The following is an 18,193-nucleotide window of genomic DNA, read 5'->3' on the forward strand; positions in this document are numbered from 1 at the left end:
TGCAGATGGGGCAATAATGTTTTCACGGGCCGTTTACATAGCACATTAAATTTAGTGTAACTGTTGCATTTGGTGCAGTACATGGTGATATTGTTACATCCAAAATTTTCCACCATACGCTTAATTATTGAAATCCTTCCCTCTGTAGCCTATTAGCTTAAATTAGGTACAGCTAATCACATTGAGCCCTTTGAGTAGCTTTACTTGAAAATACTAAAACAAACAAACAAAGTAACATTTCGCCATCTCGGGTTCATATAAGTCACAATATAGATACACTAGAGTGAATGTAAATAATTGATAGGTGATAAACACGTTTTTGTAGGTTTCACACTAAAACACTATTATTGGTCATCTGGCCATTAATGTATGTATGTCTACATCTTAACAGCAAATAATAAATACGAGCTTGCTGTGCTGATCACGTATTTTCAAAGGAATTCACTCAATTCACTAAATTTTTATAAAATACTATCAAGATAATATCAAACATTGATAATTTTTGTACTTTTATAAAATATTAAATGTGTACGAAAATAGAAATCTGAGAAGGGGTGGTCTCATATATTTTCGAAAACTTTATTTTCTTCAAAAAATAATAAATAAATAAAATAAAATGCTTGAGATTCTCTACAATCAAACTTACCAATGAATCGGTATATTACGTCAAAATAAGTAATGGTGGAATAAAGCAGATCGGATAAGAACACGGGTAAAATTTACAGGGAAATTATTTTTAGGCCTGTACATTTCTGTTTAGCCAGCAGAATATTTGGGAATTCGTTATCCTTTCTGGTAAATTAGTGAGTATCATAGTAAAAAGTTTTCTTGAGTTTGTAATGTAACTAGGCAGTAAAAGTTGCACCATTGCCATAGTACCGGTATGTTGTGTAAATTTATTTTTTTACATTAACATTACTACTGAGCATTAGGCTTAAGCTAGTCTAGACTAATCTAAGCTATAACTGTGACCTGAAGTAAATTGTCTCAAATTTTTATGTGTGTAAGTTATAAAGTAACGTTAGGCTAGCCAAAAAGACTTGAAAGTTGAATTCTACTACTGCTACGACACTGTCAACTGTATATGTTCTAACCAGAGCATATACATTAATACAGTGCTTAGCAGGTCGCTAATGTAAATTGTAATACGACTTGTAAGTTGTAACTGTAGTGTAAGTTGAACGTGATATTGATAAATTATCTAGCACTAGCATAATACCTTTAGTAACTTAAATAACGGACTTGGTTTTCTTTAAGTTTTACAATTTTGACACTTGCCATTCTCCCGTAATAATGTCAAATTGTAATCAAAGCACCTGGCCCGATATTTACTATAAAATTTATGGTAAGTACGTAGTAGAAAATCTTTGACCTTCCATTTTTAACCACGTAAATCCTTTCTTTACTTATCTTATATTTTCTGTAAGTGTAATTTTGCAAATTAACACTAACTTGTTACAAATGCTAATAGTAATAGTAATACTGTAACTGTCAGTATCACACCCAGTGTCTCTCACATTTATTTAGGCCTACGTGATTGGGTATCTGTGTGAAGTGGCCGTGTAGATGACCGATGTAAAGGTAAGAGACACTGCTGTGTGACCCACCACCACCACTGTCACTACCGTGTTTTACTAAACAAAATTAGGATTTCATTCTTGTTTTTAGTTTAGAGATATTATTCAGCATTATTCTTTAATTCCTTGGAGCATCAGCATCAGAGAAATAGGCTACATATATTGATATAATTAAAACTTAGAAGGTAATCAACATCTTTTCACAGTTGAAGAGCTATATGTAAAATCTAACTTAATACATATTAGCCTATTACTTTTGAAAATAAATATGGATGGTATTATTCAACTGTTCAAAATTATTTGGATATTTGACAAATTGGATATTTTATCTCCCCTGTGTGAATAAAGGCAAAAGTGGTAACTTTGATATTAAAGGTTATGAATATAGATAGTTGAAACTTAGAAGTTGAATTGTTAGAATATGTAGCTTTAATTGAATTAGCAAGGGGCTATTCAAGAGAGTTTGGTGCCCTCAATAAAAAAAAAAGTTCAGCTTTATGCCCAAGTAGTGGTTCTTATTCAAATAAAATTTATTAGGAACATAATACTTTTGAAACTTTTAAGTTTTAATAAAGATTTGGTTAATGTTTTAGTGCTTTTCCAATGAAATGTAATTTATGGCATTGGAATTATCGTGTCGACGTTTCTTCATATTAATGACTTTAGAAGAGAGAGAATAGCTTTTTTTATTTCATAGCAAATATCTAAGATATGTTAGAATTTTAAATTAAATTACTTTATTGATTTATAAGGGAATGTGCATGATGTCAGAAGTGAAAGTATGTTTAATAAATGTACTTCAAATAGTTTGTTCTCAAAATGAGTCAGTCAGAAAATAGAACTTGGTTTAATCCTCAAATTACAGACATACTTTTGAGTGTTTGCTACCAGTGGATGTCTACCTGTTACTCAAATGTAAAGAAATAACCAAAACTTTTGGTGAACTGATCCATATCCTACATAAAGTACATAGGAGACTAACAGTAATTATAGGGATTAATTGCAGTGTAGAAGGTATTTTATATTACTTTTTGTGTGACTCGTATGTTATTAAGGACTTTATAACCAATAATGTCATGGATCATTAAGCAATTTGGTTCTTAAATAGTATTAAAAAATGTTTTAAAAACCAATAGGGGACCATATGAATTATCCTAAGGTAATTTAATTCACACTAAACTTTAGATATTTTATATATATATGAACTTAATCAGTGAATACAATGTTTTTTTTTATAAGCATTTTATTCTTTTCAAATTCTGTAATGTAAACACAGATATAAATGTAAATGTCTCTGGCTGAAGAAGGTTTTTGAGCTAACCACCAAGATGTAAATATTTTTTAAGCTTAGTTCATTTGTATATAGGAACATTATTTTGAACCTTGTATGTAACAAGAAGTTGTATCATAAAAGTTCAGTATGGATAAGTTATAAGAATATTGCACAATATTAGTATAAGAAATGTGTCAACTTACTAATATGATGTGAACTTTTTGTGGCTTATTTACATGATTCTTTTACCAGGACATATTTGACAAATACAATAACATTTTTAAATGCAGGAACATAAATAAAAGACATTTATTTTAGAATGTGGATGTAACAAAGCAAAATGTTCACAGACTTTTATTCTCAAATTTGTTAGCTGAAGTAAGCAAAAAGAAATAAAATGTTTTATGAAAATTTTCCTATAAAAAAACCCTAATTCTCATGTTTTTACACAAATGATGGCTACTTCTACTCTTTTTGAAGGAGTTACTTTAACACAGTTGCTTAAAAGTTGTGATGATAACACCATTCAACCACTATATTTGAAAAAACAGTTTTATTTTGGCACTGAAAAGAGGTTGAAATTATATATTTACATATATGAATTTTAACCTAGTGTGTAACCACATTTTGTCAAGACATGATTAGGCTTGCTTCAGAATGAATGTGATTAACCTACAGGATAACACCAGGTATCTTTACTAATTATCTTAGTATATCATTTTAGATAAGAGTTCAAATATATCATCAGAACTAGCTTTTAAATCCATGATTTATACATAACATGGACATTGAGAGACCATTTGTTCTTTCAAGGTTGTCCATTGATAAAAATAAAAATAAATAAAACCACCCTTTACTTTCCAAGAAATCAACTGATCTTTTTTTGAGTTCCTATAAAGTGCTGACTTCTACTGCTACCATCAGCAAGTCATTACAGTCAACCACTGTATTTTAAAGTTGTTTTCTGTCATCCTATTATTTTTATGATATAGCACAAAGAATTCAGAAGTGTTTATCCTATCAATCTCCAGATAATTGTGTAAATTTCAATAAAATCATCTTTTAACTGTACTTTCTCAAGAGATGGGAATATATCTTAACTTATCCCAATAGGATATATATTACATCCCCAGAATCAAACTTTAATAATTTATTAAATATGAGGCTATCAATGTGAAATGTAAGTAAGAAAAAGCAAAGGATCAACTACCAACCCCTTTAGCAGTTTATTAATAAAAAGGGTCCAATTTGACTGGACTCCATCTTTTGCTTTTTTCCATCTAACCACCCAATATTCAAAAAGCTAGTCTTTCCCTAGCCCCTTAGCTAATCATTTGTGTGGCATCTTATCAAAAGCTTTTAGAAAATGTAAGTACACCAAGTCCACACCCTTTCATAATCCAGATAACAATATACTCAAAAAAGATAACAGATTAGTAAAGCAAGATTTCCCTATGTTTAATCCATATTGTTTTTATTTTATGACATTTCACTAAATGATTGTGTCTTCTATCAAACAATCAACAGTTTTTACCACTACAGAAGTAAGACTAACTGGCTTATATTTTCCATGATAACTTATCACCCCCTTTAATAATATGAGTAGCATTAGCAACCTCCAATCCTTAGACACCTGCACACAGTCTGCTGACCTACTTAAAATGAAAGAGAGAAGTTTGCATATTTGATCTTTGATCTCCTTTAAAACCCTAGGGAAAACCTTGTCTGTTCATGGTGCTTTATCTGTTTTTGCTTTCTCAGTCTTTTTCTTTAACACCAAAGGATTAATATCCACATAATTCAGTTCTCCTCCAGGATTTCCTATAAAATGTTCAGGGTTGGGAATATTGATAATATTTTCTCTTGTAAAAACCAAAGAGAGTATTTAAAAGCTCACCCATAAGAATCTTCAACAAAAACCTTGCTAACAACATTGTTTAAGTACACAATTCCCATTTTAACATGTTGCTTACCTTTAGAATACTAAAAACATCATTCCTATTAATTCTTAACATTATCAGCCAGCTGTTTTTTACTAACCATTTTGGATTTACTAATTTATTTTTTAAGCATATTTCTAGCTTGTTTGTAAAATGACTAATTTAGAAAACTTCTATGCTATCATCACATAAATATTGTGTATTATTAATTTGTTTTTTTCTTCTTCTTCAAGCTTGAAGTATCCAGAATTATGCCTTTATTTGGGAAATCACAAAAAAGCCCAGTGGAGCTGGTGAAAGTGCTTCGAGAAGCCGTTTTAGCATTGGAAAGAGGAGACAAAAAGGCGGAAAAAGTATACTAGTGGATTAGCTTGAGATTTTGTTTTGCCATTTAATAATTCACTGTCATGTCTTTTGTGGAAAATTATTATTATATTATTTAATTTTGGTGTTGAAATAAATGTGTATCTGTGTGTGATTAAAATGTATATACCTTATTAACTATTTTTTGTATATAGGCCCAAGAAGATGTATCTAAAAATTTGATGTTAATGAAAAACATGTTGTATGGAACAAGTGATCAAGAGCCTCAAACAGATATAGTTCTAACACAGCTTGCTCATGAACTATATAATTCTAATCTTCTGTTGTCACTTATACAGAACCTGTCAAAAATAGATTTTGAGGTAAGTTTTACTTTAGGTTGTGGATATTGGATCACAAGTGAAGGTTTCTAACACAATTTTTTTAATCTTGTTACAATTTTAATGAATTCTCTGTGGAGTAATTTCTCATTGATTATAATTTTTTGGTGAAATACTTTGACACATAACTTATGATATGTCATTTTTATGTGAAAATATGAATATGTATATAATATGTTTACACAGTTTTTATCAGACCATATATTTTAAGAAATCTTTTTTTGAATGTTAGGATTTCAGCAATGGAAAATTGCAAACAACAATCAAGACTTTTGAGTTGTGTATATTAACCCTGATGAAGCTGCAGATGTTGGTGGAAATAAAAATATATTATTTTATATTTATCTGGAGTGTAAAAGTTGTTTTATCAAAATGTATAAATCTCTCCAGTATGCACTACAAATTTTGGAAGACAACAAACAATCAAAACTGATTTTTATTTATCAGTGAAATATAGTTGAAAGAATTGTGTATGCTTGTGAAATTAAATTTTGTGTAAATATCGAAATAAAATTTGTTAATAAAAATAGGTTTATTAATAAATGTAAGATCACTAAACTGTTCTACTTTTCATTTTTGATTTAAAGGGCAAAAAAGACGTTGCACAGATATTTAACAACATTTTGAGAAGACAGATTGGAACGCGGTCACCCACAGTAGAATATATCTGTACTAAACCAGAGATACTTTTTACATTAATTAAAGGGTATGTCTGTCTATAGAAGTATATTGTAATTAAAGTTTTTCAAATTTATATATTGTTAGTTGTAGTATAAATAATTTCAAAGTTATGAATGAAGAATAGCCTATTGGCTCACTAAGATTATGCTAAATAATTGGTAAGATTACACTATAAAGAAAAGCAACATTTTTTGAAACTTTTCATTGAGAATCAGAAGCCAGAAAGGAGAAAAGTAAATGTTTGTGCACTTATTCAGATTGGCCCAATATCTTGTCATAAAGTGCTGGAATACAAAATCATGATTAGGTTCAATAAAGAAAATATTGTGTTTTATTTTAAATAATGCCTTTCTAATTGTATAATTTCATTTTACACAGTTTGCTGAATAGTTATAGATTTTAATTTGAATATTACAATTTCTATATTTACATTAGCTTTATATTTTCATTGTACTACATGGAACACGTGTTTGATAAATTTCTCATTGTAATGAAATATTTATTCCAGCAATACATTATTCATATAATTTCACTGTCAGTTTATATAATAACAAACAAATTATACTGTCTAGTTAACTTTATTGGTATGGATAGGTCAAAGTGAGCATATCATGATTTTTTAGAGAGTTGCATTCCAAAACTTGATTAAACTGCTTTATTATCATTGTAGACAAATAAACTTGGCATTAAAATGTAGTTAATAAATCAACTTTTAATATTATATATGTTCTAAATTTTTAATTTAACAAGGAAATATTTTAAGAAATAGTCAACCTCCATAGTATGAGAATTGTGGTGTTTGTTCTCTAGGTCTTCCATCTTCTCTAAGTTGCTTACCACCCCCTCTGAGAAGTGCAGAATTTAACATAAATTACTCATTATAATGTAGTATTATTCAGGCAAAGCATAATTTTTATAGCCTTCTACCTTATTTGTTTACAAACACATAAACTAGAAAATCAGACCCATCTGTCATATTTTCTCTTTCACAAATTGCCGGTAGTTCTTTCTGATATTTTATACTATTTTTGTTATTTATAACCAATAGAAAGCCAGAGTTTCAATCTATCAAGTGATTTATTACATTGTTTGCTGTACAGAAAATTGCTTATTGCCTTCATTTCGAAAATTTCTCTCACTGTATTCACATCAACGAGCTTAGCCAAATTTTTAAGGGCTGTTATTGCATAGTTACAAAGCTAGTTAGTTATATTATGATAGTTATATGACATTGTTGACTTTGTGCATGTTGATATTCTGTGTTCTTAGCTGCATTATTGAATTAATTAAATTATTTAGTGTACGTACTTCCATTAGTATAAAAATAAGTAGACTTAAATTTCACCCCAACTGACAGCAGAAGAAAACAAGTGATCAAAGATAAGTACTGTATTTCTTGTTTTTCATGTGTTGTCATTATTTATTTTTTATAAAAGTAACTAAAGCATAACAATTAGAAACTTATGGGGTTTTGAGTACATTTTACTTCACCTTATAGTAACCTAAATAATTTAGGTATGTGAAATTAGAAACTTATTAGGTTAGATGAGATAATGAAAAAATAATAATTTTTCAGGGGGTATGCTCACAAACAGCTTGTGCATTATGTAATTCAATACAGTAACTTCAGCTTGTTGAGTGATCTATAACTTCTTTGGTGTGATTATTAGTTAGACACTGGTCAAATGGTAATAAAACAAGAAAATCTAAATATAAACAGATGTACATTATGAACTTTCAGCTATTTAGGATAAACAATTGTAGTTTCCTGTTATAATTTGCAGTTATTCTGGAAAGAAAAAAAGGGAATTTAGATTTTTTTTGCAGTTTATTTATGGAGGTTACAAGATCGGGCAAATTGACTGAACATGTATAGATTTAGGGTAGAGATAATAACAGATAAAATATGAAATTTTACTAAAAACAAAGTGTTTAATATTTATTTAGGAGGTTTTAGAGATTACACAAAACAATATTTGACAATTTTAAAGGAAAGAAAAGTATTTTTGATTTTAAAATGAAAATCACTTTGCACTTGGAGCAGTCAACATGGAAAATTTTTTAGTAAAAATACTTAACTGAAAAAAATCTGATTTTTTGTGTGCAAAAGACTTGTAGTATTTACTAAAAGCTTGCAAAATATCGTGAAGATACACAAAACATATTAAAATTATAGTATGGAAACATGATTTTATTAGATCATAAAGTCATTGTGATCCACAGAGCTCATAGTGAGAGGGATAACATAACTGTTTAACTTTTTATTTTAATTAGTATAACAAATAGTTTTCTAGTTGTAGTTGATCAGCTGAAACTAGCTGTGAGTTCATATTATAATATACGTACAATATCAAGTAAATGCAAATTAAGAGTTAAACAATGTACCTGTACAAGAAAATATTTTTTGTATGAAATGTTTTTATTCTCTTTTATTTGACCACAAATACACTGTATATATATATAGAATAGCATTAGATGAAATATACAAGTTTAACTTTTCTTTTTTGATAATTGTGTAATTAATTGTTCAAAATATTTTCATTCCTTGATATCGTTTTTTTTAACTGTGCAAGCACTTAAAATAACAAATGTGTGTATTCATTTATAAGCTTGGAAATCTACACTGTAGTCTATCATGGTTTAGCATAGGACTGTTTACATTTTTATCATAATTGCCAAATTTATTGTATTTAAAAAAATTATTAATTTGTAATGATAATCATTCAGTCTAGGCATTGAGCAGTAGTTTGCCAAAACAATACGATAAAAACATTTTCAAAAATCTGCTAAAACTAGAACTTAAGGTATACTTATAAACTAGTAAATAGATTAATAATTTTGTGATAAGAAAACTTTTTCTTTGTTTTCAAAAATCTGCTAGAACTAGAACTTAAGATATACTTATAAAATAGTAAATAGACTAATAATTTTGTGATAAGAAAACTTTTTTCTTTGTTTTCAAAAATCTGCTAGAACTAGAACTTAAGATATACTTATAAAATAGTAAATAGACTAATAATTTTGTGATAAGAAAACTTTTTTCTTTGTTTTCAAAAATCTGCTAGAACTAGAACTTAAGATATACTTATAAAATAGTAAATAGACTAATAATTTTGTGATAAGAAAACTTTTTTCTTTGTTTTCAAAAATCTGCTAGAACTAGAACTTAAGATATACTTATAAAATAGTAAATAGACTAATAATTTTGTGATAACAAAAATTTTCTTTGTTTCAAGAGCACAAAACTAAAGGCAAAATCCACATCTAATGATTTGAAATGATTGACACACTTTACTAACTGAACTTATGTCATTTCTGAAAAGAAAAAATGTAAGAAACTTTGCATGATATTGCTGCAACTTCATGCATACAAAATATTACTCACAGGTGTAGTAGTGAAAATAATACAGAAAATTACATAAAGAGAGTTTAGTTGAAAGGTATTAGTAAGTTAATTTTTGACAGTTTGTAATTTAATGTATTTGTATTTTGTTTATTGATTGAGTTTTCCATGAAAAATGTTCTGAAAATGTTAATGTTAAATATGTTCTATTACATAAATTTTGGAATCATTCTTGATTAACTCTACATTTAGAAAAATAATTGCTTTTGGAGTCCATTAGTATTTGAGAAATAAAAGATAATGCATTTACTTTTTATTATGTGGATGAAATCAGTCTCTCTCTTTATCTATATGTATGTTTAGTATTGTTAAAATTATAATTTATGTTACTTGTATGAACATTAAATATTTTTGCAAAGGAAATGAAAGTAATACCAAGAGTTACCTAATATTGTATTCACAAGGTTAAGGTCTAAAACAATAATTCTGGGTAAGAGAGCAAAGTTATCACAACCATATGGTCCATTTTTCATGTTTTCAAAAAGCTTTTAACTCATTCACTGTGGCTGGGAAATATACATCCCAGCTGCAGTGAATGAGTTAACATTTCATTTTAAATATTCAATATTTTTATGTGAGTGTTATGCATTAAATTTATTTTTGCAGCATTATTAATTCTTACTTTAATTTTGAATGTTGTACAATTGCTTTGTATTGTACTTGTAAATTCAGTATACAGCTTTAATTTTAACCTTTGAACAGTTATGTGATTGAAATTGGAACAAATTACAAACTATGATTGTTGATGGTAATAGTGGTGAAGCATTTTCCTATTATTGACATTGAATTAGTGTACTTCCATTGTGAAAAATTAAACATTTAATTTGAAACCTAAACGTTTGGATGTGGATCAGAATTAATTAACTTTTTTTAGTTTTATAACTTTTTGCATTTCTTTTACAACAGTTATGAGAAACAAGAAATAGCCTTGAACTGTGGAACAATGCTAAGGGAGTGTGCCAGATATGAAGCTCTTGCAAAGATTGTATTATATTCAGATGAGTTTTATAATTTCTTCAAATATGTGGAAGTTTCAACTTTTGACATTGCGTCTGATGCATTTTCTACATTTAAGGTCAGCTTGGATTATAACAATTTTTCTGATTTTTGATTATTTTTGGTATAAAATCATCAGCTCTTAACTCTCAACTATAATTTTGGAAATCTTTATTAACGTAGCCAAAACTTTTCTGTGTTGACTTTTTTAAAGTTGATTAGGTTAAAATAGATTAAATTACTGCTAGAGTTAAAATAAATTAGATTCCTAAATCATTACATTAATAACTAGGAAGATGGTGTAGGTATATAAATCAATCAGTTTAATTTGTATTATGTTCAGTATAGATCATTTTGAAGTTGTAATTTTTTTGTGAGAGGCTAGAAATTCCTGTAAACTTTGTTGATTTGTTTTTTTTTTAAATACACATGGACATTCATTTTGGGATGAGCATTAGCTTTAAGATACAGAATATTTGTTATAGACCAGTCTCCACTCTACTGACCCATAAAAAGTTGTTCTAAAGAGAACTTGATTGTTTGTATGTCTTCCTGGACGATATTATTACAAAATTAGCTAGACTTCTGGTCTCTAGTACATGTTCTCTGTAGCTGCCATCTTCTAAAATGGTGGCTGTTTTCACTATGTATTAAATATCTATGGAACTGCAACACGTATAAAGCTCATTTCAGTAATGAACTATAGGTTTTGGGGACAATGAATCAAATGAGAGCATTATCTGTTTCCTAGAAAGTTTTTTTACTAGGTTCAATATAGTAAATACAATTTATCAAAATGAAGTTTTCTAATTTTCAAATTTTAATGGAAAATATGATGATCAATGCAAAATAGTCAACTTCTTTTTTTGTATTTGCACCAGCTTGTGTTGCAGGTTTTGCAACTTTGCAAAGTCAGCAACTCTGCTGGTGTTTTGAGATATTTTGATGGTAACCTTTTGGAGTTGGCATAGTCTTTGTTTAAGAGGAAGAGTGACTCTGTGACACTGAAGAATGTTTGTTTGATTTGTCCTTAGACTGAACTCAATATTGGTGGCAGATAAGCAAATTATTTGTTCATCTTTTGATAATAATGAACAAATCTGAGCTCATCAAAAGTACCAATTTAAACATTGGGTGAACATGCTCTAGTAAGGTGCTGTTAGAGGTTTTCTGTGTCTTGTTTGTTTCACCAAATTCCTTTAAAAACTTTTCTGACTGTGCAGTAAGTGCTGCATGCTTGGTTCAAATTTTGTTTCGGGCATTTCCAGTGACAGTTTGACCCTTCACTAAAACACTGTACAGTGCAGGTTCAAGTATATTCAGCAGGTGATGTAGTGGGATAAACCAAAATTTCTCACTAGTACAAAATCTTATCTAAAGTTAGATCAAGCCTGTGATTCTAAAGTTGGATGCATACCTTAGCATCACTGCAACAACATCTGTGTCACTGGACAGGATGATTAAATGCTGGGCTTCATGCTTCACTGCCCAATTTACATGTGGTACGATGTAGCAGTCAGCTTTTTCAATTGAATTACTGAGCTCTTCAAGTTCAGATCTCTCACCATTTAAGTACAACTCTGCTAGGACAACTTCATTTCTACTTGTAATGGCTGGAATGTTTGCTCGAGTCGAGTGGTCACCTACTTCTTTATGGGCAAGTTGCTCTAAGTGTCTTTGTTTGAAGATGATTTTCAGAACGTGTCTAATTAAACAGGAATTGGTGAGTTGGGATAGATGCATACTAACTCCAAATTGCCTAAGGTATATGATCTGTAAAGTCTTTCTGATTCTTTTGTAGACAGTTCTAGATAGCTGTCAAAGACAGCATGCAATTCTTGAGCTTTGAATCACTTTGCTGACTGCTTGTCCAAAGTTGTTTAGGAATGCTGTCTTCATCATCCAAAGTTGCAACATGAAATCAATAAGGACTGCTGTTTTTACTCTGTACAATGGCTCAAACATACAGTCTTTAACTTCAGTCTCGAGGATGTGTTTGGCTGACTTGATTGGAGCATCAGATTGAAAGAACAGGCTTGTTGACAGGAGATTGTGAGCATAATTATCCTTGACTGACTCTCCCCTCCTCTGTGCAATCTCCATTGCTTTTTGTACCTGGCCCAGCTGCTTTGTTGTCACACCTGTTGCAGCAGTCAGCCCATCAGATATTTGTGAGCCACTGAAGTCCAGTAGGTTCACCTTGAGTATCTTACATGTATACCTTTTCTTTTTCAATAGAAATTATTCATAGTACAGTTGCTTGTAGGTTTCTTATCCTTGCTGAATGACATTGAGCACCCATACATTTGGTTTTCATTAATATAATGCTTTGTGAAGAAGAATGTACTGAATGATCTTGAAGGGATTTCCTAGGTTACAGTAATTTCAAACAACTCTTCTTTCCTTTCTGTCAGCTGATGGTGATACATTTCCATGTAATCCATTACCTTTGCATTTGTCAAGTCACAGAAAACATTGCTGATTTTGAGGTCTTCATGATAGATGAGCTTCCATTTGGCAACATAGTCTCTCTTCCTTGTTTGACCTGTGATGCCTTTTGCAGTCTTCTGTGACCTCTGTATCATCTGCTCAAGCTTTGTATCTTGAGCAACAGCGTTGAGCTTGCCTTCCTTTTCTTTGACCACAAATTGACTCTGGAGGAACATTCAATACAAAAATAGATTGTCAACTTCAAGCTTTCATACTCTTTCCAAGTACTAGGATCCACACTGCAAGTAGTTGATACAATCATACTTGTGAAATGCACTGAACAGTGACTCCACTGTTTGCACATGCAGCTCCTAGTTTACTCTATTATCTGATGTTACAAGATTTCTTCATTAGAACTGCAATATGTAAAAATATACACTGGTACTTATACATTTCAGGCTTTCCACAACATTCTAGTACAACTTGCAAATTTTTGATCGAAACCTTTACTTTTGTCCATCAGTATCTGAAAAAGAGCTGATTCATTGTTTCATCATTTGATTTCAGTGCTTTTTCCCTACTGTGTTAGTCCAGTGTTCACTTCACAGGAATCGTCTAGTGTATTATTTTTTTAGAAAGCTTGCCACATCATTTCAATAATTTCCAAGATGATCAATGTAACTTGCAAAGAATGAACATAATGCTTTCCATTTAAGATAGCCATGACAGTTGTAACTCCAAATACTTCACATTCTATTAGAGCATCATTCATTCCACTTCCACTGGTGTACATTACTGCACAGCTAAGAGCTACTTTTGCTGAATGAAACATTCCCATCATATGGTATAAGTCTTAAATTATTCAGGGTTACTCAAAATAATATCAGCAACTGTATGTAGAACAACGTTATCACAGAAGATTGGGATAATAGGCTGTTATAGCATGCTCTTTAGAAATTTCTTACAGCTGACTATGCAGTGGCAAAATCAGTCATTGGGTAGAATCCCACTCTCTTGATTGGGGTGGTGTTTTGAGTAGCTAATACACGGAAACCTCCCCAACAAGGCACTTGATATTTCATACTGTTCACTTCTCACCAAGGTGATAAAAGAAACTTGGTGTTGACTATCTTGTGTGACAAAATCTCAGAAGGTTGCAACCCAACATCTTTGGCCACTTGGAAGTTTTCAGACAGGTTAGGCCTATATGGCTTGGGATAAAAACCTTTGTATTGGCATGCTAGCTATTTTTCGGCTTGTAACTATGAGATAGAAACATCTTTACCCGAGTAATATTGAAACAGCAAAATAGCTGTGCCGTTGGTACTTGTCATGCTGGACAATGATGATGCATCCTCATAGTCAGAGTTATCAAGATCACAAAATGTGAAGTCTGAGCTGTTGAAGTGACTTGGAATGGGAATATTGTTGACTTCATATGCCTGAACAGCATAGGCAGACAGCAGGTCTTGGTTTCTCAACAAGTCACTATAGCTAGTGCTCATAGACATAATCAGCTTTCTGCTTTTGCACTTGTCATAAATATTGTGAACAGGCATCACGTGTAATAGAACTTTCTTTAACCCATTGTGCATTTAATAGAAAACAATTTGGAAAAGTCAGAAAAGCTTCACAACATAATGTTTCAGAGAAATGATCACATCAATGGTATCAGCAATCATGTTATTTGTTTCATCAGTTTCAAGTTGCAACATTTCAACTTGCAGCCTAAAGACTTGCTGATATAAAGATGCAAAAAAAAGTCAGAAACACATGAAGCATTTCTATTTTCTCCTATGACTGATGCAGTTCTGTTGCATCACATAATTTGTCTTGCAATTGGAAACCAACTTTTTGCATTGCTAGTCTTACTACAGTTCCTGCTGAATTGACAGAATCATAACATCTTATTTTTGCAGCAAGCTTTTCAGCATTCAGGTCAGCAGAAAAAAGTAGCAATGGATAATTTTTCTCTTTGAGATGGATGAACTTGATATGGTCTCGATACAATTTCACAAGAAACGTTTTAACCTGTGTTATAGAATTGTACGCTGTATCAATGCTGGTTAATAGCTCTTTGATCTCAATGAGTATGAAACTGTAGCCTCATTTTTTCCTATTGGAGCAATTCAAACTATTGAGTGTTTGTATATTTTCCATTGAATACTTCTTTCAAATCAGTTGTTTTTAAGGATTAAATTATATCTTGAAATTAATCTATGATATTTCTTCATACATAAAATTGTCTAGTAATAGTATTCTGTGATATTTTACAGCACTGATTCTTTAATTGTGTAATAATTGTTTCATAATTATAATTTTGAAAATCTTTATTAACATGCCCAAAATTTTCCTGCATTGATTTCATTTGAAATTCAACAAATTCTTTTAAGCCTGAAACCACTGGTTATTTTGTAATGTCAGCTTTTGCTGAAATTATTACAATTATAGTTAAGCTTTTATATAAAAGTTTATTTACATTTTAAGCTTTTTAAAACAAAACTTCAGAAATATTCCAATAATCATGCAGTATTGAATATAAAACTCAAATCATTTTACTTCTGTATCCTTTACCTTTTTGCACATGTAGCAAATTTGTGAAACTACTGTTTTTTTTGTAATCCTTAAATTTTTAATAGTGTATCTATTATTTAAGAAATAATTGATATGACCATTATTTGTCTCTAATATAAATATTAGTAGGAAAATTATTTGTTTTATATAAACACATGCATAAAAATTATGTAATGACATAGTAAACTGTACCTACGTATTTTTTTATTTTGTAAAAAAATATGCTTTGTATGCATTTCACTTGTAACATCACAAAAAGCATTGGTAAATGTTGATTTGTGTAATAATTCCAAAGGAACTTGGTATTTTAGGAACATAGTTAAATTTGATACATTATATCTTCATCAGGAACTTCTAACAAGACACAAAGGACTATGTGCTGAATTTTTGGAAAATAACTATGACAAAGTGTTCAGTCATTACCAGAACTTACTAAACTCTGAAAATTATGTTACTCGAAGGCAGTCCTTAAAGGTAAATACTTAGAAAGTTATCTATATAATCATACATTTTAAAATAAATTGGCAATTTTGGCTATAAAGTTTAGAAGTTATTTTAGCTCATCATATCTTATTAATAATATCTTGGGTACTGAATGCTGTTGATAATTGTTTTCAAATTATTCTCCAAGTAACTTGTAAATACAAGAGCTTCTAAGCTACTGCTGTTTGTTTCCTAGTAGGGTATGACATTATTACACAACATTTATTGTTTACTGTTTCAAGAGATGTGGTGTCATAGTAATCCTATTCATTCATTATGATTGAATGTGTATTAATCTAATGTAGTTTTAAATATTCTGAAAGTTTAATTTTTATGAGTACTATAAATATGTTTTGTTCCATACTTGAAGCTACTTGGAGAACTTTTGCTTGATCGACATAATTTCACTATAATGACCCGTTACATTAGTAATCCTGAGAACCTGAAGCTGATGATGAATATGTTAAAAGAGAAAAGCAGAAATATCCAGTTTGAGGCTTTTCATGTCTTCAAAGTGAGTTATTACAATGTTTATTTCAAAAAATGTAAATCACAATGCTCCAGATAAGCTTTTGATGTAACGAGTATTTTACTAATTGAAATAAACTGCAATACTGAAATTTATAACTCAATGTAAAAAACTAGCATATTTTAGGGTTTTAGTAACTTTTTTAAATCTAAAATTGACATTTTGGTGCTATTTTGCTGTGTTTACGAGGCACTTGCTCTTCTTATTTCTGTAGTGACATCCTGTTAAAGACCACCTGAGACAGTTATAGTGTAAATTCAATATAGTTAGCACTCTGTTGACATTGATTGATAAAATTAGATTGAAATAATTTTCAGTATAAAGTAACCCTGAACTACACGTTATTGCCAGGAGATGATATCTGTATAACTCATTTGTAAGGTTTCATTCCATTACACGTACAAAACTGAATAATTTAGTGTCTTTTAAGCCTTTATATAAAGTTTTAGTTACATTTTAAGCTTTGTAAAACAAAACTCCACAAATATTCCATTATATCTTCTACCAGGTAGATGATGAACAGTTCGATGATGAAAAAGCTTACCTGATAAAACAGACTAGACAGTTAAAACCTCATGAAGAGCATTAACATCTAAAACTTGTATGATTGTCATGTAATCTATGAATGACCTGGAAGACTATAATACAAAAAGGTTTTGCAATGCAATGTGCCGTATCTCACAAACAGTATAACGTAAGAAGGTCAAATTATTCAGGGGTGTTAAAAGTGTCTGTAAATGCAATGCATTGAACTGCAAACTTTTCTTTATAATCACCTTGTATTATTTAATTCACTATTCCCTGTACAGTAGAATCTAGGCTCTTCAGTACTGTTTGTGAGACTAAACCAGATATATAATAGGCCTCCATATAGTGATAGAATGCAAACGATTTGTAGGATTTGATGTAAAGGACTGAATGTCTTATCGTGAGGGCGAAATCACATTTCTGAATTGAACTTATCTTTTATTGGATTTCAGATTTTATTTTTGTAAATAGTAGCATAACATTCAATATTTTGTACAAAATTGTATTGTTTAATGAAGTTTAAAGAGGAATATAATGAAAAAATTCCTAAAATACGTTTTAAACTGTAAATAAGTGCCCTTTAAGAAAAAAGTTTTTTTTAAATTTTTCCTTCCACTTCAGCACTGGTCCTGCCATATGTGGTTGGTATCTAAACCTTTTTCTAGTCTGTTTTCTTTATAAAACAGCGTCTGGGTGTGTTAAACCTCAGTTGTAAAACTTTTAGCCAATCCTATTTGAAGGTGTCAATTTCAGTACCATGTTATTCCAATTGCTGTATTTCACTTTTGACAAATCATAGGATGATAAGGAAAGCATGTGATGAAACGTTGTTCTCTGGATTTTACAATATGAATGTGGGTGATGCTTATTATAGTAACTGCCATTTTATGTAGAGGTTGTATTTAGTATTTTCTATAAGCGTTACAAAACTTGCTTCTGGAAAATACTGCATGGGATGTATGTGACTTTTATTATTTTTATATAGTAGCTTAGGTCAGGTTGCATCGTATATCTATTTATATTAATCATTATATTGAAAATTTAATTAAATATATATATATATATATATATATTT

General features: G+C 30.1%; 1 protein-coding gene across 8 annotated transcripts in view; it reads left to right on the forward strand.

Moving 5' to 3' along the window:
- The window catches only part of LOC106470476 (protein Mo25-like), a 22,497-nt gene that overhangs the window by 569 nt on the left and 3,735 nt on the right, over positions 1 to 18,193 (forward strand). For 2 of the 8 annotated variants that reach the window (XM_022399817.1, XM_022399851.1), the window contains exons 1-7: positions 1,540 to 1,581; positions 5,024 to 5,143; positions 5,309 to 5,476; positions 6,082 to 6,200; positions 10,485 to 10,653; positions 15,927 to 16,052; positions 16,432 to 16,575. In XM_022399817.1, coding sequence (XP_022255525.1) covers positions 1,567 to 1,581; positions 5,024 to 5,143; positions 5,309 to 5,476; positions 6,082 to 6,200; positions 10,485 to 10,653; positions 15,927 to 16,052; positions 16,432 to 16,575 — 861 coding nt within the window. In that variant the 5' untranslated portion in view covers positions 1,540 to 1,566. Of the gene's footprint in view, positions 1 to 649; positions 882 to 951; positions 1,155 to 1,175; positions 1,346 to 1,539; positions 1,582 to 2,468; positions 2,592 to 5,023; positions 5,144 to 5,308; positions 5,477 to 6,081; positions 6,201 to 10,484; positions 10,654 to 15,926; positions 16,053 to 16,431; positions 16,576 to 18,193 lie in introns of those variants that run through there. The other 6 variants (XM_013931042.2, XM_022399830.1, XM_022399838.1 and 3 more) reach the window with 6 other exon arrangements.

Source organism: Limulus polyphemus, unplaced genomic scaffold (assembly GCF_000517525.1).
Source record: "Limulus polyphemus unplaced genomic scaffold, Limulus_polyphemus-2.1.2 Scaffold105, whole genome shotgun sequence".
Taxonomy (NCBI): Eukaryota; Metazoa; Arthropoda; class Merostomata; order Xiphosura; family Limulidae; genus Limulus; species Limulus polyphemus.